The sequence below is a fragment of the Hyaena hyaena genome, unplaced genomic scaffold (assembly GCF_003009895.1).
Source record: "Hyaena hyaena isolate Hyena2069 unplaced genomic scaffold, ASM300989v1 scaffold_564, whole genome shotgun sequence".
Classification (NCBI taxonomy): Eukaryota; Metazoa; Chordata; class Mammalia; order Carnivora; family Hyaenidae; genus Hyaena; species Hyaena hyaena.
In genome coordinates, this window is record NW_024081195.1 from 1030527 (window position 1) to 1056455 (window position 25929).

The window sequence follows — 25929 nt, forward strand, 5'->3', positions numbered from 1 at the left end:
ATAATACACTAATTGGAATCTTTGCAGAATTACCCACCTTATGAGGTATGCTAAATGGTCAGGAATGAAAGAGGGGCTTGAAAAGTGTATGAAAAGGAATAGCAGATGGTACTTGGGTGCTAATAGAATAGAAAAGTCTGAAAGTAAAGGGAGAAAACAGAAAATGAGAGACTCAGCATGTGAAACTAAAGAGCCCTGGGCGTTTCATCAAGGACGGTTAGAGTCTCTGGCATGGCTAACTTCCAGCTCCACTAATTACAGTCTGATGACCAATTCTGGATACGATTCTTTATTTACCAGGTTGAGGCATTTCCACTCTTGCCTTTGGAATGCCATTCGGGATTGTGGTATCTAAATGAATTCATGCCACACATGCTCGGTTGAAAGATACTACAAAAACAAAAAAATAGCTGAGCAAAGTGGAAGCTAAAGACCAAACCTGCAGATGTTTCAATGCTGCTTTTATTAATTCAAGCCAGTTCTTGCCAGTCAAGTTACTAAATGGAGCGCTGGCACGTGACCAAACTGCATTCATCTGTGAAGTGGCTGGCAGCCTGGGTGCCTACAGACAATGGTGCTTGCCCTATTATTCCTGCCATAAGGGAGCAATTAGGCCATTGAAACTGGAATTTGTGCAGGTCAGGGACCCTACACGCTGATTTAAGACTCAACTCTCAGAGTGGGATGACTCCATGATTCTGCTCTAATCCACACAGAAGTTTCATTTCAGCTACCACCGAGTCCTTGAAAACCTGCAAGGTATCAAAGTCAACTCAAGTATAAATTTGGATTTCTGTATACCTAGAGGAATTCCAGGGGTCTCCTTCTTTCTAACAAGATTAGAATCTTCCCAAGTCTGGAATTGCACACGCCTTAAAAAAAATTTTTTTTTGAAGGAGGGAGAGAAAGAGAGAGCGAGCGAGCAAGGGAGAGGCAGAAAGAGAGAAGACACAGAATCCAAAGCAGGTTCCAAGCTCTGAGCTGTCAGCACAGAGCCTGACTCTGGCCTCGAACTCATAAACTGCAAGATCATAACCAGAGCCAAAGTTGGACGCTTATCGTTAGATGCTTAATTGACTGAGCCAATTCCGTTGCCCCTGGAATTTCACACACCTTAAAGTTAATTCAGTTTGATAGTAATATAGCTACCTCCAGCTCTCTTATGGTAACTCTTTGCATGGTATATCTTTCTTTTCCCATTATTTTCCTTTCAACTTATTTGTGCCTTTGAATCTAAAGTCTGTCTCTTTTAGAGGGCATATAAATGGACTTTATGATTTTTTTATCAGTCTTACAATCTTTGTTTTTTGATTTGAGTGTTTAGACCATTTACCTATGACATAATTACTGACATGGTTGGGGTTACCTTTGCTATATTTCTAAGCGTTTCTATATATCTCCTGTTTTCTCTGTTCTGTTTTCCCTTCACTGAATTCATTTTGTTAATGCTTATAATATAATAATGACAAGTCTTATTTTTGGCAAAAATTCTTTCTTTTTCAAGGACTGTTAATAAAATAACCCAGCTGATTTTACATAATCAATAGGACCACACTTTTTGTTCTTAGTGAGACTATCGTTCCCATCTTTCTTCATCCACACCTTGCTGTCTGGCCCATTCCACCCCTGCTTGAAGAAGTAGGTAAAAAAAGTAAGTATTTGACATCTGGACTGTGGAGAATTCTAGTATGCATGTATATATGTGTATAATGGTTATTAACTTAGAGAGAATGTGGGAGGGGATAATTTTTCTTATTGTCAGCTCCAGAGTAAGGGAAAGAATTTGATGGCTATCACCATTTTAATATGAAAGAAAAATTAAAAATATAATGTTACATTTGTAGAAGGTACGGGGTACCATGTTCTCTGTGATTTCAAGTATGTCAAAATAGAAATATGTAAAAAGTAAGCATATATGTCTAGAAAAAGTATAGTTTGAAGTTAGTAATTTCTCGTGCTGGTGTTATGACTGTTTTTAAATTATTATTTTGCTTTGCAAATTTTCTACAATATGTCCATGTTACCCTTACTCTATTTTTTTCTTGATTTAAAAATCGATACTCATTTATTTAATTAAAAACAGTTCAAATAATATAACTATCCCAAGGAAGAAAATAGAAGTCACCTCCAGTCCTCATTGACACTTCTATTTGGTGAACATTCTTCATGATGCCTGCTTGTGGATTATTGCATGAATTTTACAAAAGTAAAAAAAGACACCACAAAGGATAGGAAAGTGAATGTTGTGCCTATGCTCTATATCTTCAAATAATAAATTCCATTGTATGCCATTTATTGTATAGTGAATATATCTAGATTTTTTTTCTAGTACCTTCACTGTGTGTTCTTATCCTAGGTGAAGGGTAAAGTGAGAGAGATACTGCTTATCTCAGAGTAGAGAGAAAAGACAGGGCATTGGAGACATGTGCTAACACAAATTAGTACAGGACCATGTCAATAACCTCTTTGTAACTTAGTCTGTTTCTTCTGTAAAAATAACCTCTTCGGTCATCCTACTAGCCCTTATATATTAAGTAATTTTATTTCTTAAATTATAGATTAAATAACTTTTTTTTCACTTAATATTTTTTTTGTTTCTCACTATGTGGTCCAATCTGTTGTTATGCAACAGATAATTTATTATTAAAACATCTCATTAGAAGAAGATATAAAGTAATATGGATTCTGTGGTTTTGGTGTCAAGTCTGCAAAAGACTAATCACATTGCTATATTGTGCACAGGAAACACCACAGACACACTTAATTTTTTTTTTTTCTTTTTGACCATCAAAGTGAAAAACTGCTAAGGAGCTAAAAAAAAGTTGGAGCTCTGGAAAAAATTCTAATCTTGTATAAAACTAATGTACTTAAAATGACAACAACCACGTTCTTTGAGTCATTTTTACAAAAAGTTAATAGACAAGACAGGATGCTCCTTTACCTTGACGTAAGATAGCAGCTGATGCACAGGATAAGATAAGAATTAGACCAAAAATACCAAACCTCTGACCTCAAATCAGTGTACAGGATACACCACATATTGGACATTCAAAATACTGTCTTAATTTCTCAGCAATTTCTAATTATATAAGTTTAATGACTATTACCTGACAAAAATGGGTTTAAGTTAGGCTCCTAAAAAATTATTAGAGTTAACAAAGGTTGTGTTTCTTTGTTCTTGAAGGTGATGAAAACATTTTCCTCTAATGAGTTTGTCCAATAAAAGTCTTATAAAAATGCATATACCCTTTAGCTATTCATTTTAATAGGTTTATTCTGAGGTAAGTAAAAAAAACAAGCAGTGCAATATGCCTTATATTAGATGATGCCAAAAACTTTATTGGAGTGATATGGCACATGTTTCAGGGCAGTAATTATACACAATATTTTTCTTTTTAATCAAATGGATACAATTCTTCACACTGTCTGTTAACAATTTTAAAACCTCACAGTAGTTTCTCTTCACACCATTTCTCTTCACAGGCCAATGTTTCCTAATGAAGAAAGCAGAGAGACAGTTGTTGCATCCTGAAATAAGGCCAGGAGGTGTCAGAATTCATTGCTTAGTATCAGGATGTCCTGTGTGAAATGATTCTAGTATGAAGAAGACTTGGTGTGTTGCTGCTTCAAATGATTGTTTTTACTTGAGACAAGGTATATCAAACTCCAGGAAATTAGCCCCAGCTAACAGACAAGTAAGAATATTCTTTTATTTAATCAACAATTCACTTTTGCAAAGCACATGTTAGTATTGTGTGTGGGTGCAGTGTGATCTAAGGAAGCTTGTGGTATTTTGAGGAGGAAGGATGTATATATTAAAGACAAAGAACTTCATTTCCTCTCCCCACCCTCCCCCACCTCATCTTTTTTTTTTTTTTTCTGTCACTCAAGATGCAAGATGCCTCAGGGGCATGACAGCAAGACTGCCACCTGGCATTGGACCTACCACGCAGCCATCTCAGAAAGCCATCATTAGTTTCTCTGTGAGACTTCCCTTTTGCTTGGCTACTCTGTAGAGAAACAATTATGTCACTCAGTTTTCCTCATTCAATGTCTCTCTTAAAAATTGGGGGTAGGAACAGGTAATGTCAACAGGGAATTGTTCAAGGGGACCCCTGGCTTGAAGATATTTTAAAAAAATTTGTCCCCATTCTATACGCACAGATCAAGAGTTGAGTCTCAGTCTTTTGCAGAAGAGCTTCTAAAATTCCACTTAGTCTTTTTTTCATAAAGATGTGACTTGAAATATGGTAAAATCAAATATTATCATAGTTAAGAGCGTCACTGGTCCCTAATTTACTGCCATGATTTCTGTGGTGTGTCAAGTAATTAAAGGATTTCCGAGTCTCAACTCACCAGAAAGAACATGCAGCTACTCAAGGACCTGCAAGGGGCACAAGGCTTATATTGGCCTTGCCAAGGAAGTTCCAAATCAAAACAGAACATCCCCACTGTGCACTTGAGAGAAGGCAGAGAGATCCTGCAAATGGGATCCGGCTCATTTCATGCCCAGTCCTCATGGCATGTAGCAGGAGGAAAATGCAAGGGAGTCTTATGTCAAGTTCTGAACTGATTGGTTATGGTGGAAAGGTTTTGATGTATTTAAAAGGGCAAAAAAAAAAAAAAAAAAAGAAGAAGAAGACAGAGAGAGAGAGAAGCTGACCTCAAAGCAGAATACATTTGAAGTGATAACTCATCCTTGTGTATTTTTCAGTGTAAATTTTCAGCAAGTGCTTCTGTGTATATCTGATATGGGGTAGAGTCAGGCTGATTCTAGGGTGTAGTGGATTCAGGGGTTAAACTCAGGCCTTTTAGCCTTTCATAGAGGCGGAAACATCCACTCTCATCAGTTGAAAACTGGACCTCTTGGTGCCAGATATCAATGAGGACGGTGGGCCTGGGGATTAAGAACCAACATGGGGTCCTTTAGATTTTCTCAAGGTTTGATGGTTAAAGGCTGTTACTTGGAATTTCTAAATTCAAGGTTAAATTTTAATATGAGGATCAGAAGATACTGACTTGTTCACCAGATTACAATGTTAAATGTTACCTCTAATTTTACTATTTTACATAAGATGCTGTACAATTGTGCTTCCATTTGGGAGACAGCAGAATTTAGCCCTTTGTAACCTCTAGGGATGGTTTCAGGTGTTCTACATAGGAGAGGTTTAGGGACAGCTAGATATTAAAAGGAGTTGCCTTAAAGCTTGTGTTTGCATTAAAAAATCTGCTGTTTACAGTTAAATTAAGTTAAAAATAGCATCAGTCTGAAGACTTTAGATTCTTCTTTTAATTTTTTGGATTATTATGTTCATGGGTGAGGATGGGGATTGTGGAGTGCTGATGGCTACATCCTAGCAGCCCTTCCCTCAACCCCTGACATAGTTGCTGATGGTGTCCCATAAAGGTTTGTGAATACGTTAAAGATGTCCCATCTCTGAAGTACAAGGCATTTTGTCCCTATTACATTTTACCTGCATCATGTCATCCCTTGACTGTGTCACAGAAGAGCTGAGGACTGAAATTCTATATAAATGATCAGTTCACTGTAGCTGGTATTCACAGCAAACAGTACATGGTTTTGAACAGATTTTTCTCCAATAGTCCTCTAGAAAATCTCTCTTGGTTGGGGCCAGGGTAGATGACTAATGAGGAGGACTTGAGAAGTGCTAAAATAAATGAAGGATGTGTAGGATATTTACTTTTTAAAAATAAATTTCCAGAAGTCTCTATTTGGACAATAACGTGACTGCACCTAGCACATGAACCATGCTCCGAGCCTGGGTCTTCCCTAGTTTTCTCAGTGTTGTACAAAGCAAGACAGTTAATTCACATATAACATTACAACATATTTGATGAAGACATTATCCTCTATAAAAGTACACTGTATGGAAGCTACCAGGGTGTAGCCCTTCCAGGGAATGCTTAGAGGGATGTGTGCACAGCTTTTCACAGCTGCTCCAATCCAGCTCTACTTAAGCACCTGTTGTACAGCCACCTTTTGGTTTTGGTGCAGGTATTTGTTTTCCAACTGAGTCTACATATTGGTTTTGTAAAAGGAAAAGAATATATATATATATATAAATAATATGTATATATACACATACATACATATATACACATACATATATATATTTGCATACATAGGTACATTTATTATGGTTAAGCATCAAATTTTGCAAACATTTCTCCCCCCACAAGCCTCATTTCAAGGGTATTTATTTATGACATGGAAATATTCAGCTTAAACTGCCCATGACTTTACAGCTCAAAGAAAATAACTGAATAAATTGGACCACTGAATTTCAAATCGGATCATAGAACTTACAAATATTTGCAAAGGATGAACTTTCACAATAATGCTCCAGAGCAATGGATTCCTAGAGAAAGTGAAGCAGCTTCTTAGTGGCTGTGAAGTTCTGATTTTCACTGTGTCAACCTTTAGATTTTCTTGCTTTCAATTCTTGCTTCTTCTGAAAGTTTATAAATTTTAGTAATATTAAAGGAAGGCTATAATTTTAGAAATTGAAGTTAAAGAATGGGAAACCATGTAGCATTATGCCTGCTGGGCTTGAGATGAGCATTTTAAGGATAATTTGAAGTATGATGATATTGTGTGTATTTATATATATATATATATATCTGTAACTCTATATATCTATCATCTATCTATTGCCTATTATTGTAATCTAGTCTATTTCAATGGTGTGCTGAAGCTGGTTCATACTGATTCACGGGACCTGACAGATAATTTTCAGGAGTTTTGTAAGCTGGTTAGGATTATATTGGTAGCTTGAAAATGGCCATGGCAAGACTATTTAGGCCATGGAAATTGGTAAATGACACAAATCAGGGAATTTTTTTCCTCCTGGAGAGCCAGTTGTTGAATAATTTACCAATATACCTTTCTAAGTTTGGTCTGGAAAGGGACTTCATACATATTTCAGTTCACAATGGAAGAAATAATCAATTTTGTAAAATACCAAAGTTAATAAAAAGTTTCTGGCATAAACTTATAGTTTTAAAAAGCACACACTTTTCTTCTTAAGTACTTTAGAATAAAATTATAGAGGCTAATATATTTCTTACTCATTGACTATGTTTTAGAACATGTGTACTGCTGACTTATTATTTTAATAAACCTCCACATTTACATCTTTTAGATAGTTGCAGAAGTGTACATTAAAGTTAAATATTTATGAAAATGGAAACTATATGCAAAGTGGATGAATCAAACTTTCCTTGCTGGTATAACTTTTGTGTTTATTTTTTGTCCTTTTTGTGAAACCCTGTCATTTGGTATTATCGAGATATTTTGTATTTGATTTGTGTTTGAGCATTTATGTGGGTGTGTGTACATGTGTGTTTACACACACACAGATGCTCACACACATACACACATGAATCTCAACAAGTTACAGTATTAAGGAAGATGAATATCTGGTTCACTAAAGTCTATTTAAAAGCTGGGAATGACTGATGTTAAAAACTGTGCCAGGATTATAAGGAGCTATTTGATCTTGCCCAGTGGTTCTTTCTGTTTTTTCTAAAAAGTTCAAAATGACATTGTTTCCATCTTTTCTCTCTGGGTTAACACCATATTTACGGTTAACACCATAAAATGTGCACACTCCTGGTTCAGTGAATTCTTGGCTGAGCAGTCATAGAGGGCAAGTGTGAATTTAAGTTTATCTGTTAGATTTATTTCTAAGAATGTGCTGAGATTGGAGCAGAGCTGCTGAACAGGCTGTGCACAGGAGTTGTATAGCATGGTGACTCTGAATAAGAAAGACCTGAGTTTTATTGGGTAAAGAAAGAATAGGTGGAAAGAATGATTTCGGAACCTGGAGATAGGTAGTGGGAATGAAGGAAATTCCAAGTGGGCTTTTCTCATCAATTACAGGCCAGCAGGAAGATATCGAACCTCTGGAAAGATTGAGCCTTTCTTCTGGCACTGTTGACCTTGGCACTCCCCAGGTGCATGGCTTTGATTGACAGGATCTTAGATGTAGACATGGAGCGCCACGAGGTAGGCTGACTCTGAGTTTTCAGATAATTCCTTGGAAATTAGTTAAAAAAATTAAATCTATGCATTTAATTTCTCCTCCATTTGATGCTTTTTGAGAAAAGTAGAGTCCAGGACTTTCTGGATAAGGTGCTGGACAGATGTGGTCTTGTGATGGTCAGCCAGGTGGAGAGATAGAGTTGTTGCAGAAGAATCAGCTAATTTTACAGCAGTAGTTCATACATGCAGCTACGATACATTCATTCATTGTGATTTTCCTAAGCAACAAGCAACCTAGGAGCTTATGCTACAGTAGAGTCCAAGGCACCATGATGATTACTTCAGGAACAAAGAAGCTCATACAGAGGTGTGATCTCTTTCTGTTGGTGCGAAGTTTCAAAGCTAAAGTTCTTTAAAATTCATTTCTGGAGTTCAATTTAAATATTGTATGCCACACTAAGAAAAAAGCAGTGTCTTCTTGGTAAAATGCAATACTGAAATGGAATACTGTCTTTCATAAAAATAAGAAATGTGTTTGGAAAATTAAATACCTTAAAAAATGAAAAATAAACATACTCTCACAGCTTGAGGGTTTAAATGAACCATGTACCAGGAGTTGAGAAAACTCCTACTTTGGGTTACATCCTGAGGCCCCTAATGTTCAAAAGTTGCCCAGCAAAGATGACTTCAGCATTTCCGTGGCATTTGCCTAAGCTGCCATGTTCTGTTCAGAAGCCATCTTAGCATATTCCACACACAACATGGCTTTTCATGACAAATCGCTGGTATGTCACACAAAATTGCTGTGAAGTGTTGTTTTCAGCATGAAGTTTTGAGTTTTAGGGCTCAATATCAAAATGAAGCATGTTCTGTGAAAGCTTAAATTAATCCATTCAGTGCACTGCCTTTAATCAAGTCTCTCTTGGTTTTCCTTTAGCTTGAAGTTTCCAAGCACTTTGGAAAGAAAACTTTCCAAGTACAGAACCCAACACAAAGATGCTGAATGTATTCTCTGTGACTTAATTATATTTTTAGTCTATATTTTATATATACTCTACCCAGGAAAAATTTCTCATTTGAAAAGGGGAAGTTATCTTTTTTCAGTTACCTCTTTTCTTGTAATTTACAAATGTTCACTATCATGCTGCATGTGGATATTCATCAGGAATCAGTGGAAAAAGCTTAATTTATCAATGATCATAAAAATCTTTTTATGCATTCCTTAAATACTCTGAATGCTGATTGAATATACAACATGTTTGTACAGGTTATTCTTCATCTTCAAAACACTGTGTAATTGTACTTAAATAATACACATGTGTAATTATTTAAAAATACTTTTCATCATTTTATAAAATATATCTTTATGGTATTGTTTTTGGATCTTCTTCACCTGTCACCTTCCAAGTGATTACTCCCTGATGGATTACATAAAGTTATGTGACTATGTCTTTGATTGTATCAATATATTTCTTGTCACATATTTGAGGCAAACCTGAGGATAGATCATTGAATAATTATTATTATTTTTCTCCTGTAAAATATGTCATTTCTCCATTTTCTTCTTTAGTGGTCTTTTGAAGAATCCAATCTGTTGAGAAAATATCAAACGTAATATAAATTAATTATTTGACTTTAAGTAATAAATACTAGTCTCCTTGGATAAAATTTAAATTAATACTATGTTAGTGATTTGGGGCATACAAATAATTAATAATACAAATACTTAATATAATTGAGAAGTTTATTTCCATTGACTGCTAAGTAATATTGAATGTGAAGAAATGACATTTATTAAGTTGTTTTTTCATTTTAAACTTTTTTTGTTGGTTAAATATATCATGCTCCCAGTAAGAACTAGTACCTGTGGTGAATTAACTTATAAAGGTTTTGGGAAAATATTTGGGAAGACATACAAACTACAGTTAGCTGGCACTAAATGGCACTTTGCTATCATCTTTTTTTTCAGGGATGTGGCAGAGAAATTCTAACAAATAACTGGTGCTCATAAACTGAGGTCATTAGAACTCATGGGGAATCTGGTACATGCATTATGGCTGAGAGGTTAGGGAGATACGAATTGTCTGGATTAACTTTAAATGTTCAGGACATCTATCTTTATAGATGTGACAGGAAATACCTCTTGAAAACATGCTGGATCGTTTGGATATAAGAAACATATTTCTGAACATACAAGAAATTTCACATAGGGGTGAATATGGGTAACTTTTCATTGTACTTTGTAATTTGGGGCATTATAAAAATTATAACTGTTTTATTTATTTCCTTTTGTACATTAAAATAAAAGTAAGTATAGGGTCTGAAAGGGGCCTTTGTAATAATCTAATGCAAAATGTGGGTATTAATTTTTTTTAAGTTTATTTATTTTCAGAGAGAGCTAGTGAGCATGAGTGGATGAGGAGCAGGGAGAGAGGGAGAGAGAGAATTCCAAGCAGACTCCCCACTGTCAACACAGAGCCCAATGCAGGGCTCAATCCCATGAACTGTGAGTTCATGACCAGAGCAGAAATCGAGTTGGATGCTTAACCGACTGAGCCATCCAGGCATCCCACACATAGACATTTTAAATAAAAGGAGATTGAGGGTCTTTTTAAAAAAAAAAAATTCAGGGGCGCCTGGGTGGCTTAGTCGGTTGAGCATCCGACTTTCGCTTGGGTCATGATCTCGCGGTTCGTGGGTTCGAGCCCCGCGTCGGGCTCTGTGCTGACAGCCAGCTCAGAGCCTGGAGCCTGTTTCAGATTCTGTGTCTCCCTCTCTCTCTGACCCTCCCCTGCTCACGCTGTCTCTCTCTCCTAGAAATAAATAAAAACACTGGAAAAAATTAAAAAAAAAATTTCAGAGTAGATTATTAATAGTTCAAGCAGACAATAAGTTAGTTCTTTGAAAGTGTGGTACCTTCGTATTATTTTAGTCAAGAAGTTATGGTGAATCATGCAAGGGAATGATATGCTAAAAAATAATTATTGAATAATTGAGGGCTTACAAGGGATACATGGTCAAAAATATGCATTTTTAAGTGGGAGAAGTTAACTTCTTTATGTTTTCCATCATGCCAGAATCTAGTTGGTGGAAGATGAGGCAAAGACAACAGAGCAAATAAACATGAAAAAAACAATGAATCTGTCCCTCTTCTAACAGCAGTTCTACATGTCTTGGGTTTTTTTCTTTGAGCCAATACTAAAAGTACTGGATTCAAAAATCATCAGGCCCCTTAACTGCATGTCCTGAGTCAAAAATAAATCAGATGAGGCTTTCACAGACACAGGTGGTGAATTGTAAGACTTTTCTTTCACCTGCTCTGCCCTGTTCTCGATCTCCTGCCTTCCACTCTCAAGTCTTCTTGCATCTTTCCAACTTTCCTTTGCTTTCACACACTAAATGCTCTGTTTTAAAACTTAATTGTGTTATCTGAACTTTCTCACCCAACTAATTCTACTAACTTGGGTCTTTAGTGGAAGTTGGGTCATAGGAGTGGAGACTAGGTGAATATAGAACATAGTTTCAAACTGATGAAGACCAATACTAACCAAGATTAAAAACAAGTTAAGTTTGTTTTCAGTGCCCAGACCTAACAACTTTCACTTTCTTTCTTTGTCTTTTCATATTTACTTATCAGTAAGTGCTAGATCTTATTTATGCTTCCCTAGTTCAAAACCCTATGGCAAAGGGTCAGATTAAACAGTACCTGGTAGAAAGTACGTGCTTACTGACTATAACATAGAATAAATGTTGAATGAATAAATTGATACTAATACAGAAAAAACTAAAAAATTGTAGTGCTATTTCCCATCATCCACCAAAGATAGGCCTAGTGGATGAGGAACAAAGCTTTAGGATTTGTAAATAAATCATCACTGATGGAACCTCAGGCATTGCTATGAAATCAAATTAAGAGAGAGAAATGTTCTGCTTTTTCAAGCTTCCTCCATGGGCTGAGTCTCCTTTCATTCCATTGGTTATATTGGCTGGACTGATCTTCCCCCTCAATATGTCCTACCATATTCCAGGGATTGTTTCTCAATCTATTTAGATCTGTGCCCCCTACAAGCCTTCTCTCTTCAATATTAAGTAAATTAAGCTGTTAATAAGATTTTGTCAAACTTCAATTTCTGTCATGGGTTCAGGGGTAAATTATATAAAGACTGTGCCTTTTGAAATAAATTCACAGCTCCAGTAAGAATCTTTGGCCTGTCTTCTGTATGGAGCCAGGAAGTTCCCATGAACTTCCAGAGTGCTCAGATTTGGAAGGAGGAGAAAGAAGGGATAGTCCTGAGGTTTCTGCTCCCGGTATAATTAGTATAAAACGATCCCTGGGAATGACAGTAGCTTTTCTGAGCCTACTACATACCAAATACACGCTTCAGGGATGTTCAACATGGCATTAAAGCAGGGGGAGGGGCACTTAATCTTTTTCATATAATGGACCAGCTGAAAGACTGAATCAAACTAGGGACTCTCATTCTAAAACAAAATACTTTTATACATTTCAGAGAATTCATGACTCTCTGGAACAAAACCCAATTCCTGGAGCTCCGCGATGAAGAGCCCTGCCCCATAGCCTGCAGCAGTGGGAAATACTGGAAAAAGGATGGGCGTTGCTGATAGATTATTGCTTGAATTAAACCCCTTAGTAGCTGGTAATCTTGGGAGAGTTACTTAACTTTTCTTTGCTTCAATGTTATCAAGTATAAAATGTAGTTAAAGTACTGAGTTGAAAAGGTTTAAGGACAACAGAGTGAACAAAAGAAAGAGAGAACACAGAGCAAAGGGCTTATAGTGTTGGCAATGAAGTGAAATGGTCTAGGTTGAGGTCCTTACTCTGAGCCCGATAAACGATGTGGCCTCGGGGAACATATATATACCTTAGCTTCCTCATTAACAAAATGAGGTTCACAGTAGTGTCTTTCTCAGAGGATTGATGTTAATATTACAGTGGAAAAGCTAAAACAGTTCCTGGCATGCAGAAAGCACTCAGGAAGTCCTAATTCCCTTTTTCTGTGGAGTCACAGTTCTGATTGAGGCATCTGCCACTTAAGTGGTTGAACTAAATGTACCTACTGCTTAGAGCAGTGCAAAGGTTGCTAAATTACCTTCCTTCCTGGGGCTAAAAAGATCTAAGAATGTATCAAAAAAACATCATTGACTGGATGTGTTTATTTTTACCTTTATATTCAGACTGGTGACCAAAAGAAACAAGTAGATAAAACATATTTGTTTTAAGCAGACATATGCCACCAGAGAAAACCTATCCAAATATCAGCTCTGGCTTTCCTTTTCTCTTATCAGCCATGCCCTAAATCTATACAGGCAAGTGCAGTGCTCAGAACAGATCACACGGGAAGAAATCAACAACAAAACCCTCTCTGAAACAGAGGTGTATATAAATGAAGAAACCACATTCTAGGTTTCAGGCACAACCGCAGCACCACTAAGCCAGGTCTTGGGTACCACAGTGTGGCAAAGCCAGGTATTGCAGAGCACTGGTAACCCCTGAGAGCCGGAGGTTTGAGAAAGCAAAGAATTAATTCTGTCTCAGAGACTTTGCTGGAAATGCTACTGATCTACATCTTTAACATGGCTTTGTTTATCATCTTCTCTAAGTGTAAACCCACCCCCCAAAAGAGGAAGTTATTTTAAGAGTCGAAAAAGATACGAACATTTGGCAATTTGGTAGGACAGAAATTTATTATTAGAACTATTTGATTAAAAGAGAATTCTACTGCTCAGGTATTAGAAAAAGTAATATGTAGCCACAACCTGCATTTTTAACACAGTTTAGCTATTTAATAGAACAATTTGGTAAAATATAGGATGATACTATGTTAGAATAAATACCAATTTTATGTTTAATTGGAAGAACATTAAATTCAACTTGCCTGTGGGCTTTTATTCTCTATTAAATTTATTGTAAATGCTATCATCTCAGTTCTGCTTAATTTCATTTAACTTAATTTAATTATCTTTTTAAAAGTTTATTTATTTCTTTTGAGAGAGACAGATCACATGCAGGGAAGGGGCAGAGGGAGAGTAACAGAGAATCCAAATCAGGTTCTGTGTTGACAGCTGAACCCGGGAACCGTGAGATCATAACCTGAGACGAAGTCAAACGTTTAATCGACTGAGCCACCCAGATGCCCCTCAGTTCTGTTTAATTTTAAAATGATGTAGCTAAGAGTTTGAAAAATCTCACATACTTCAGTATAAGCAAACATCTATGTAAATCTATGGATTTACCCAACAGAAATAGTTTCACAAGAGGATAAGAAGTAGGAGTCAGTGAAACAGTAATCTTTCTGTTTCCATCAACTAATTAATAAATTTCTCATCTCTCACTCATGCACACTATTGCATAAAATATGCTATATTTCTTTATATAGAAAAGGAATCTTAGTTTTTAAGATACATAGAGATAAGTGATTAGGATAAGGTTCATCTTAACCATTCTATTGCTTATATTTTCTTAAACTGATAAGGAATTCATTTTTTAATAAAAGAGAGTTTTCATTTTCCTTTCCTTATAAAAGTAATGTATACTTAATTTATAATCTCAATGTTGTAGACATATAAAAGTCCCTTATAATCCCAACCTCTAGAGAGATTCATTATGTTTTTTGGATTTGTTTATTTTTTTTTTCTTGTACAAAACTGGGATTAAGTTGTGCACAATGTTTGAGAGATACATTTTTAAAAAAATTTTATCTTGGTCCCATCATTTCAATATTTTTCTTTCCATTTTATTTTAGAGAGATAGAGATAGACAGCACTAGTGAGGAGAGGGGCAGAGAAGTAGAGAGAGAAAGAATCTCAAGCAGGCTCCAGGCTCTACGCGGAGCCCAATGCAGGGCTCTGTTCCATGACCCTGGGATTATGAACTGAGCCGAAATCAAAAGTTGGATACTCAACTGACTGAGCCACTCAGATGTCCCTCAATATTTTTAATGGCTGTATAATATTGTATTACACAGCTTGGATAACTAATAATTTATTTCACCAATTTGCTATTGATAGTTGAAATAGAAAATCAAAGGAACTTTGGTGCTTACCTTCCACAGTGCTAATATGAGCAGCATTAATAGCAACAATCCAGCAAAAGCACTCAATAGGATGACCCATAACGGCACTCTGCCTGGCAGTCCATCTTTGGATATTTGAATAGCAAACTGAAAATTATTAAACAAGTCTGTTAACATTGATAAACACCTATTATAACTCCTGGTACATTAAGTTCTTACAGGCTATAATATTCTACCCAATGATGTAATTAATCTGATTACTACATTTAAAAATGCCCTTTTTCTCTTCAAAATCTAAATCAAGTCAAATTTAATCATGTCAAATTTATTGTTCCAAAAGTATTTATAATCTTATGCTTTAGAAATGTATATGTAAAGAGTAAACTGCCTATGAATTGGAATGTTCAGGAGGAGAGGTGAATTTAACTCGTGAGAACAATAAGTATTATACATGTTAAAGATTCATTGATCGACTTTAGCATATGATCATAGTCATAAAAATTTAGGCTGGAATGTCACCACAGGTTATTGACATAAAAACCTGAGTAGGTCTTCTTCTAATTCTAATTTTAGTGTGCTTTATTTTTTGTCTACAAATTTATAATTTTCATATAGTAAAATGCACAAAGCTAAGTGTACAGATAAATTAATTTCTGCACATATATTCACCCCCTTGTACCTTTTATTATACCACACTGTCTCTTCCAGTTGACTTATCTTTTGTCAATATCTATAAATCAGGTCTTCTTTTATTTTTAATTTTATTTTTTTCTGTTTATTTTTGAGAAAGAGCATGAGGGTAAGAGTGAGAGAGAGACATGAGAGCGAGAGGGAGAGAGCACCAGCAGGGGAGAAGCAGGGAGAGAGGGAGACACAGAATCTGAAGCAGACTCCAGCTCTGAGCTGTCTGCACAGAGCCTGGCACAGGGCTTGAACCCGGGAACCTTGTGAGATCATGACTTGAGTTGAAGTCTGAAGGCACCCCAATATAAATCAAGTCTTAATTGAAGGAAAATTTGGAAGTAAACAGCTTTTAGTGTTCCAGCTACTCAATGTGGCTGTCAAACGCCTATGAAACTTATTCACCCTGTGTCTCATCCCTAGGTTTCAGAGGAAAAAAACCTAAGTCACAGTAGGTGGCAATGACTAATAACAGCTCAAGTTTCTGTATTTGGTTGTCACAAGGAATGTCTCAATTCCTTAAGCTACAGGGAGGACTGGAGGTAAAAAGAACAAACTAATGGGCATAATATTTATATATTTTGGAGACTCCTCAGATGGCTCCCTGTGGGTCACTGCTGACACCTGGGGAGTACTGAGCTGCACGAGTATACATATGTACAGGATAAGACTGTTTGAGACAGGGGCGCCTGGGTGGCTTAGTCGGTTAAGCATCCGACTTTCGCTTAGGTCATGATCTCGCGGTTCATGGGTTCGAGCCCCGCGTCGGGCTCTGTGCTGACTGCCGGCTCAAAGCCTGGAGCCTGTTTCGGTCTGTGACTCCCTCTCTCTCTGACCCTCCCTTGCTCACGCTGTCTCTCTCTCTCCCCTAGAAATAAATAAAAAATATTAAAAAAAAAAAAGACTGTTTGAGACAGATTTTAAATACATCTAAAACAACTCCCTGAACTTACAAATACAGAAGCTGAAATCTAGATGTCGGGACCAGTGACTTCTCTAAGATCACACAATTACAAAATGATCATTTTGGAATTTTAACAATGCCAGTATAATTTTCCTTTAGGATGAGCTGTTGAATAAAGGGAATTTTAAACTAACACTTAGGGGAAATAAAACTAATTATAAAATTGTAACAAAATATATCTAGGAATCAAATGCACTCTTTTCTAATATAGTATATATATATACTCATTTTTTGGGGGAGTGCTTACTGGTAAAATTTTGGCTTCCCTACATATGGAGCAACTCTGCATTTATCAGTGCTCTTTATTTTATTTATTTAAAAAATTGTTTTTAATGTTTATTCATTTTTTTGAGAGAGAGAGAGAAAGGGAGAGAGAGAGAGTAGGGAAGGGGCAGATAGAGAGGGAGACACAGATTCTGAAGCAGACGCCAGGCTCTGAGCTGTCAGTACAGAGCCTGATGTGGGGCTTGAACTTGTGAACCGTGAGATCATGACCTGAGCCAAAGTCAGACACTTAACCTACTGAGCCACCCAGATGCCCCCTATCAGTGCTCTTTATAATGTAAGTGAACATTATATGTGTATGCTGTATGCCTTATATGCGTATATTCTTTAAAGGTGAATACTTACCAGAAGTCATTGACAATTGGAATTATTTGAAATATGTATTAATTTCAAATAATAGTTTTTAAAAAAATGTTTATTTATTTTTGAGAGAGAGAGTGAGTGAGTGAGCAGGGGAGGGGCAGAGAGACAGGGAGAGAGAGAATCCCAAGCAGGATCCCATATTCAGTGTGGAGGCTAGTGTGGGGCTTGATCCTACGTCCCATGGTGAGATTATGACCTGAGCTGAAACCAAAAGTTGGACTATTAACTAACTGACTGAGCTACCCAGGCACCCCTGAAATAAGAAATTTTTAAATAACATCTGAATGTTAGGTAGCTTTAAAATAAAATGTTATGAGTCATACTATCCACATGGGATATTTAAACTCTTCCATGATAAGAAGAGAAATTATGCTTACGTATCCACATCTATAATAAGTACTCTGCCCTTATTTTATTATAATATAGTAGGAAGAAACTCAAACCATTTTATTTTTACCAAAGACTAATGTGTGAAATTGCATGAGGGAATATCTCAATTTTGCTTCAGGCTTCCTAATGATGGAATGAAGAAAACCTTTAAAAATTTACATTTATTTCCATACACTGTACAGTTACTTTCTGTGAAGCGTTTTCCAAGTTCTTCAGATGTCAATTGCACTTTATAATGTTGGTTTTAAGGAGGAAAATTAGAACTGCATCATTTGTTGTCAAGATGAAAATAAAAACATCAATTTAATGTGATAGCTACTTACAAGCAGTAAAGTCAAGTGTGGCATGTTGATTGTAAATATCATGGCTTTTGCCCAGTTTCCTACAAAGACTGAAATCACACTTGAAGCTAATTAGATATAATTCGTAGCAAAAACTGTCTGCTACTTAGGACTAGTCACTGCTTCAGGGACTATACGCAATTATAAAACATCATGTCACAAAATCCACAGTGAAATGTACAAGGTTTTCAAAACATATAGGAGTTGTACTTACCTCTCTTTTTTGATTGCCAGTACTTAAAGTCAGTAATGTATTTTCACTCTGAAGGTCTGCCCTTACAGTAAGATTTAAGCTGGAAAAACGAGCCTGAAGAGCAAACAGGATTTATTTTTAATATATTAGGCTAATCACAGTGAGAGCTAGTCATGTTTGAGTTAGTGCAATTTTTATAATTGAATTTTCCTGCGAGACTAAAAAACACTGGTTTTGTTAACATCTGAAAGGGCCTGGTGGTTTCAAATGATCTCCCTCCCTCCTGTCTGCACTCAAATTGTCACTTAGGTTCTTGTTATAGAATGAAAAATTTTTGAAATCCTTTTCTTCAGATTTATCCTTAGCAAAACCAAATCTCAAACCATGCCCCCCTTTCATGTAGCTAACTAGGTGTAAAACAGCTACACCCTGGTAATGAAATTTATATAGAAGCTTTTTAGGATTAAATGTGAAATTGCCAATACCCAACAGTTTGTGACTTCCAAAAATAGCAACTTAATATGGTTGAACCCAAAAATAGAAATTTCATATAATTCACCACTTCTAAGAGAGGAACAAATCACACAAAATACAATGGATTAAGTTTTGTAGCTTGTTGCCAGACAGATTTGACTATCAGGAGCCAAAACATGTCCTCTTATTATATATATATATATATATATATATATATATATACACACACATATATATAATATAATATATATGTAAATAAATAAATTAATATATAAATATAATATATGTAAATAAATATATATATATTTATATTAAATTTATATATATTAAATAAATGTATGAGTAAATATAAAATAAATATATATGCAAATACATGTATATATAGTACATATAAGTGTACTATATATATGTGTGTAAATACATATATATATATGTGTGTGTGTATAGTCTGATCTAATACAATGAATCCATAACACATGTTAGTTCTATTTGTTAATGGTGTCAAGGATTGTCTCTCTATAATTCTTTGTCCCTTAACTGAGTTCTAAAGTATTAAGATAAATGCAAACTTTAATACTGCATAGGTATTTCTTTCCAGATGTGCAAAAAAAAAAAAAAAAGAATAAGAGAGACTGAGAAAAAAGTATATATCTGGAAGGTACTTTGGAGATAACTTAGTTGCTAACAGACAAGGAAAATGAGACCCAAATAGTTGGTTCAATAGAGCTGGAGCTTGGACCATTTTTTTTTTACTTTTCTAGTTCTTTCTACAGAAGCACTCTGCTTGCATACCCTAAGTAATGAACAAATATTTGTTAACATAATTCAATAATTGCAGAGAACAAGGCAATCACTTACTTTTATAAAAGTTGGTTTCCATAAGATAAGTGAAACATTCACTTGGCTCATGTCAGAAGGAATCAAATTACAAGTGATTGTAGCAAATTTACATGTACTGCAGTCCTGTTTAAATGTCCAGAGGTATACATTAGTATTTTTGCTATTTAATGAAAAGATACCATAGTAAAATATTCTAAAAGATAGTACTTTTTAGTTTGATATTGAATTTATTCACTTCAAAAGCATGAGATAAAAGTAGCACTTGTCTTGGTTTTCTGAATTTACCAGAATTGTGCCTCGTTTGAGATCTTCAGATTTTGTTATAATCATTTTCTTCCCAGAGTTGATACCAAGCGGATCCTGAAGGCTACTGGGTCTGCAGTTTGCATTCTAAGAAATGAAAATATTTCATTTATCAGACAATGCCAGAAGTCAGAGGAAAAAGTGACTTTGTACAATCATGTGAAGAATCTGTGAGTGACAGCCATTGTCATAGATGAAAGATCCATCTCTGTAAGTGTGCAACATGGAAAAGACTATTCTGTAGCAGCTGTATACACCCACATCGAGATAATAATTACCGTTAGTGTGCTACTTTTGAATTTTAATAGATATCACTGAGCTTGTTTCAGAAACGGAAGAATGTTAGTAGAAAGTATGATTGCATAGTAATATACTCATTAAATTTTTTTTCATGGGTGGCTCATTCAGTTGGGTGTCTGACCAGGTCATGATCTTGTGGTTTGTGGGTTTGAGCCCCAGCTGGGGCTTGGAGCCTGGAGCCTGCTTCAGATTCAGTGTTTCCCTGTCTCTCTGCTCTCTCGCACTCAAAAATAAGTAAACATTAGAAAAAATTTTTAAAAATTTATTATTTTCATCAAATATTAATTTGTAAATTCCTATAATACAGAGGGAGAAAAGAAATTAAAAACTCTACTGAAACAAAGAAGGGTTAGCATTTGTTATTCAATATGATGGCTTATATGATGGTTTGTGACACAAACAAAAAAAGAGAGGGACTTTTGTCTGTATTTCTGTATTCATCCAATAATATTCTGTGAGTCTTTAAACACCAAGGACAAGACACTTGGTCTATGTGGGAGAAAGATGTAAATAACCTATAAAGGTTAAAATGGCGGATTGATAAGACAGCTAGTGCTTGAATTGGTTTTCTAGACTTACTCTAATAAACCTTTTGCTCATCAAGACTCTACATCCTTGATAAAAGATAATAAGGATAACGGTTCATAAGTAATAGGGAAAGTACAATTTTAATCTTTCTACATGCTCACAAACCTGCTTTGTTTGGATTAGAGAGAAATAGTAGAGCTTTAATTTTTCCTTGCCTATAGGGAAACATTTAAATATTATAATCCAACTATGACTGTTGCTATTTTTTGATTTCTGAAAATATTTTAACTTAAAAAATGTTTGAAAAGAAGACAGATTGTCAATATTGTTGAAAATATGCATGTATTACTTCAATATTTATTGTGGTTATCTATGTCTTAGGGACTAAACCATAATAATTTACCACATTGACTCATTCAAAGCTACAGGCACAAGTGGGTGTGATATTGCTATTGTTTGATAAGTGAGTAAATAGTACTGTACTGTCTTATGTGCAGCTGTGTGTGTTCTTAGGAATCAGTTAAGAAGTCTCCTTATAAAGCTGTTTGATCACCTCAAACAAATTAAAGCTATAAGAAACATTTTAAGGCACAAGTCAACAAGTAGTTATCTAAAACCTACTCTAGTGGATTGGATAGTATTTCAAAAAGATATGCCCAAGCCCTAGCACCTGGAACCTGTGAATGTGATCTTATTTGGAAACAGGGTCCTTGCAGATGTAATTAAAGATCTCTAGAAGAGGTCTTTCTGATTTAGGATGGGCTCCAAGTCCACTGAGGAGTGTCTATAAGAGACAGAAGAGGTGAAGACACAGAAACACGAGGAAGACAGGCATGTGAGGACAGAGGCAGGGACTGCACTTAGGCCACCACAAGCTCAGGCATGCTCCGGGGTGACAGCAGCCACCAAAAGCTGGGAGAGAGGCATGAAACAGATTCTCTCTCTGAGCCTTCAGGGGGAACTAACATTGTTGACACCTTGATTTTAGATGCTGGCCTCCAGAACTGTGAGAGAATAAATTTCTGTTGTTTCTAGCCACCTAACTCAGGTAATTTGTTATCACAGCAGTTGTAGAAAATTAATATACCTACTAAGGAGCCAATGGAAGTCATTATTATTATGTAAAATTTTCTAAATGCTTCTCCATGTTACTTTGGTAAAGTTCTTTATCAAAAGTGTCATGCAGAGCAAAAGGATTTAAACACAAATTGAAAAGGATAACAATAATGATGTAATGGCAAGGCACACATGACTTACATTAGAAGATGACCATCCACTTGGGTATAGCACAGGATAACCATCTGATGTCAAGTTGGGAAATGAAATTGACAGCTTAAGTTCTGGCATTGGAAAATGTCCACTCTTTCTAATCTATAGGAAAAAAAAAATAGAAATGTAATCCTCTCTTCCTCTTCCAATAGCACTCTTTCTATATTATGCAGGACAACTGTTCTTAATTGATTAAGTTATGAAATACTTTGAATACAAAAGCGAATTCAGACAGTTGATGGCACTGGACAGAGAACTGACACAATTAAGCAAAAAATACAGATGTTCAATAGTGGCCATATGTATCAGCTACAAACATATATTGTTCCTTCATGCTCCCACTCCCAAAATGGGACTGGGATTAAGGAAAGTCAGAATTAAATTTTTTTGTCAATTTACCATACTCCCATCATCTTTATGGACATACTAGTTAGTGTTTTGGAAGTGAGAAGGAGAACATTTATTTACTTGATCCTCTTGGAACAAGAGAGCATATTTTGTTTGCTTCAACATGCTTGCCATAATTTCCTAAGCCCACAAATCATCTCTCAGCCCAGCTACATGGGGTCTCTCACCAAGGCACAGGCAAATCAGATATGCACCTGCTTCCCTGCACAACACTATCCACAGCTATGGCTACTAGGTCAATAACAATTAATAATCTGGTTGGATGAGAGTCACATTGCCTCTCCTCTCAATGCCCATGTTTTTATCCATTAAACTGAAATTCAAACTTACTACCACATCATGCCACCAATGGTGAGTGTAGCTCATAGGGAAGGAAAGCTGAGCAGGATGAGGTTTAGCAGGAAGCTGAATTTATTGTTAAAAAGTCCTCACAAGTAGAAGAGGTGCAATTGAACTGGAGCAACCAGGTGCTCTGGCCCTCTCTTCTTCCACTCAAGCATAATCTCCAGGACCTATACCTTCTTCAGAGCCTCTCTGGGCCAAATCCTTAGGGGACTAGGGAGCTTCTTAATCTATAGATGCCAGGAAATACAACTGATCTACCTAACTGAACCTTCTGGACCAAGAGCTACACAGATCCGAAGCAATTCCCTGTTGTTGCCAAATCTAAATGCATCCCTTACTCTTGGAATTCTAGAAATTCCTCACCAGCAGTGCCTGGCCTCTTAACCATGCTCCTTGACACTTGCATTCTTATTGTAATATTCCCTAAACTTCCCTGCCATGGCCTTTCAGTCTAATTCCATCTGTTTTCTTCCAAAAAGTAAAAAAATCACATAATTTGTAATTAACATTCACTGTCTGATTAAAAACAAAGTTCTTTACAGAAATATTAGAAAATACTGAAAATAAATGGGAAATTCCCTACAATTCTACTACATTGGTGACATTTTAGTGTATAACTTACCTGTCTATCATTTGCATTTATGCATATATTATAAAATTTGTATCATATAAAATACAAAATTTGGCATCCCACTTGTAAAATGTATTAGCATGGCATTTTCCTATAAACTTAAAGATTATTTAAGAATATGACTTTTATTAGCCACTTAATAATAACCACAATATCAATATTTATTTATGTTCAACATGTATTTATATTCCAGGCACTGCTTGCATTATTATTGCCTTTAACCTTATAACAGCCCTATGAGGTAGATTCTCTAATTATCCCTATTTTACCATGAGGAAACAGGTTAGAATGAGAATAAAGAACTTCCAAGATCACAGAATTTGTAAATAACAGAATTAAGATTTTTTTTTTAACCTAAAATGTGTCCTCTGTAGGGCTCCTGGGTGGCTCAGTTGGTTGAGCATCTGACTCCTGATTTCAGGTCAGGTCATGATCCCAGGGTCCTGGGATGGCACCCTGTGTTGGGTGTGGAGCCTATTAACATTCTCTCCCTCTCCCTCTATCTCCCTCTCTCTCTCTCTCTCTTTACCTCTTTCCCCTGCTTATGTGCTCTCTCTCTCTCTAAAAAATAAAATAAAATAAAATAAAATAAAATAAAATGTGCCCTCTGAACTATTACAATAGCTGTCTCTCCATTGAAATACTATATGATAATTTATTTAAGCAATTTCATGTGGTTAAGTTTTTAGATTGTGCCCAGGTTTCAATTTTTAAACTGCTATAAATGACACTGAGCAGAGTCTTTCCCAGTGGTGCCTGGCTGGTTTACTCAGAAGAGCATATGACTCCTGATCTTGGAGTTGTGAGCTTGAGCTGCATGCTGGGTATAGACATTACTTAAAAATAAATAAGCTAAAAAAAAGAGTATCTCTGAGAATAAATCTTTGTATCACCAATAATTTCCTATAGTAAATTTCCAGCAGCAAATTTACTGGTTCTCACCTAAGAAAATGTTCACATTATTTTTTATTCCATTACATTACTCCAATTTTAGATTTTATCCCAACAAAGTAATTAGACATACAAAAAACTATGTTCAGGGATATTCTTAACAATGTTATTTCTATCAATATTATTTACAATAGTTTGAGAGTATGTGTTTCAAGTTTGGACACTTACTTATTAAAGTAACAACATAGGTACTAGTGGGGATGAGCACTGGGTGTTATGTGGAAACTAATTAGACAATAAACTATTTGTAAAAAAAAAAAAATAAAGTAACAACATAGGAAGATCTATAATATTCACAATTCCTCTGTTCCTTCTCACCTTCCTTGTATTTTGCTGAATTCTTTAATGTGGGAAAAGCAAATGGAGCTAGAAGAACTTGGCAGCCTAAATTTCAAAGGTTTATCTCAGTAATGAAGTGACTGGCATTCATGCTAATTTCCAGAGTACGGCTTGTCATAGGAATTTCAGCCAAGAGCACAGATAAAAACAATGGAATGAATCTTGAGAGTATACATTTATTTCACTTTGTAAGAGAACTTCCTTTATTACTGGAAAGAGATTGAGACCATTTTCACCTATAATAATGCTGCATTACTCATACTTCTAAATATATATTTAAATTAATCATTTGAATTGGACCCTCTTTTACTTGAGTAATATACTTGAGTCTGGGTCTGTAAGTAGGCATTACCTAAAATGAAAGTCTGGCTCAATTCTATAATTGTTTACTATAGTTAGGAAAGTTCATTATGAAGACTTCAAAGAGAAAAATAAATGTGATAGAAAAACATCACTTAAGGATGTGATAGGAGGAACATAAGTCATAGTATGATACATAAGAAAGGTAGCAAAGAGTAGAAGGAGATACATATTTATTTGCTGAGTAAAGGAAAATATTACCAAGACATTTGAAGTAGTCAATTTCTGAAATAGTCATAATAATTTTTTTAAAGTGCTTTTCTCACTCACAGTAAAAAAAAAAAAAATGCAAATGAAGTTTACAGGTTTATAGGTAGTATCTCTTTGGTCTTTTAAGTTTATTTTTTCTAGTAAGTCGTCTAACTGTGTCTTAGGAGGAAATTAGATACTTAGGTTTTTTAAGCTGCTTCAAAGTATAATTATCAATAATTCTTTAAAAAAATTACTTCAAAATAGTGAAATTATAAAAAATATTCCAGAATATAGGGATTAACTATTGAATCAACAGGTTTATATGTGTCTGTTAATACTTTAATTTATAAACTTACAAATTAGTCCTTTACTATACTAATTTAGAGGTAATTTCTTACCAAGTAGAAGATATTAATTTCATTTCCAATGTCCTCAGTAGAATTAATAACTTCAGGGACTGTCTCATTGGCCGCAATTGAAATATGGTATTCACTTGCAGAGCTGAGAATTAATTGAGAGAAGAAAAATAAAACACAACAAAGTTTAACTTTTATTTGACCTAATTCTTTTTCTTTATTTATACTAGGTACTCCCACAAAAAGTACTTGTAGAAATTTCAAATCGGAGACAAATTCTTCTACTGTTCTATTCTTCTACTGTGAAACATAAAATTAAATCTTTGAGGAGGATAAGAAAGATTACATAATTTAGCTCAATAATTGCTGCTGTTTAT

At 35.4% G+C, this 25929-nt stretch overlaps 1 protein-coding gene across 1 annotated transcript in view; it reads right to left on the reverse strand.

Moving 5' to 3' along the window:
- Positions 1-3312: 3312 nt before the first annotated feature.
- Positions 3313-25929, reverse strand: part of ITGA1 (integrin subunit alpha 1) — a 161037-nt gene continuing 138420 nt past the window's right edge. The window contains exons 23-29 of the mRNA XM_039256206.1: positions 25595-25697; positions 21959-22072; positions 19856-19960; positions 19589-19693; positions 18278-18370; positions 15070-15186; positions 3313-9596 (exon numbers count right to left, since the gene is read on the reverse strand). Of these exons, the coding sequence (XP_039112137.1) occupies positions 9552-9596; positions 15070-15186; positions 18278-18370; positions 19589-19693; positions 19856-19960; positions 21959-22072; positions 25595-25697 (682 nt within the window). The 3' untranslated portion in view covers positions 3313-9551. The remainder of the gene's footprint in view (positions 9597-15069; positions 15187-18277; positions 18371-19588; positions 19694-19855; positions 19961-21958; positions 22073-25594; positions 25698-25929) is intronic.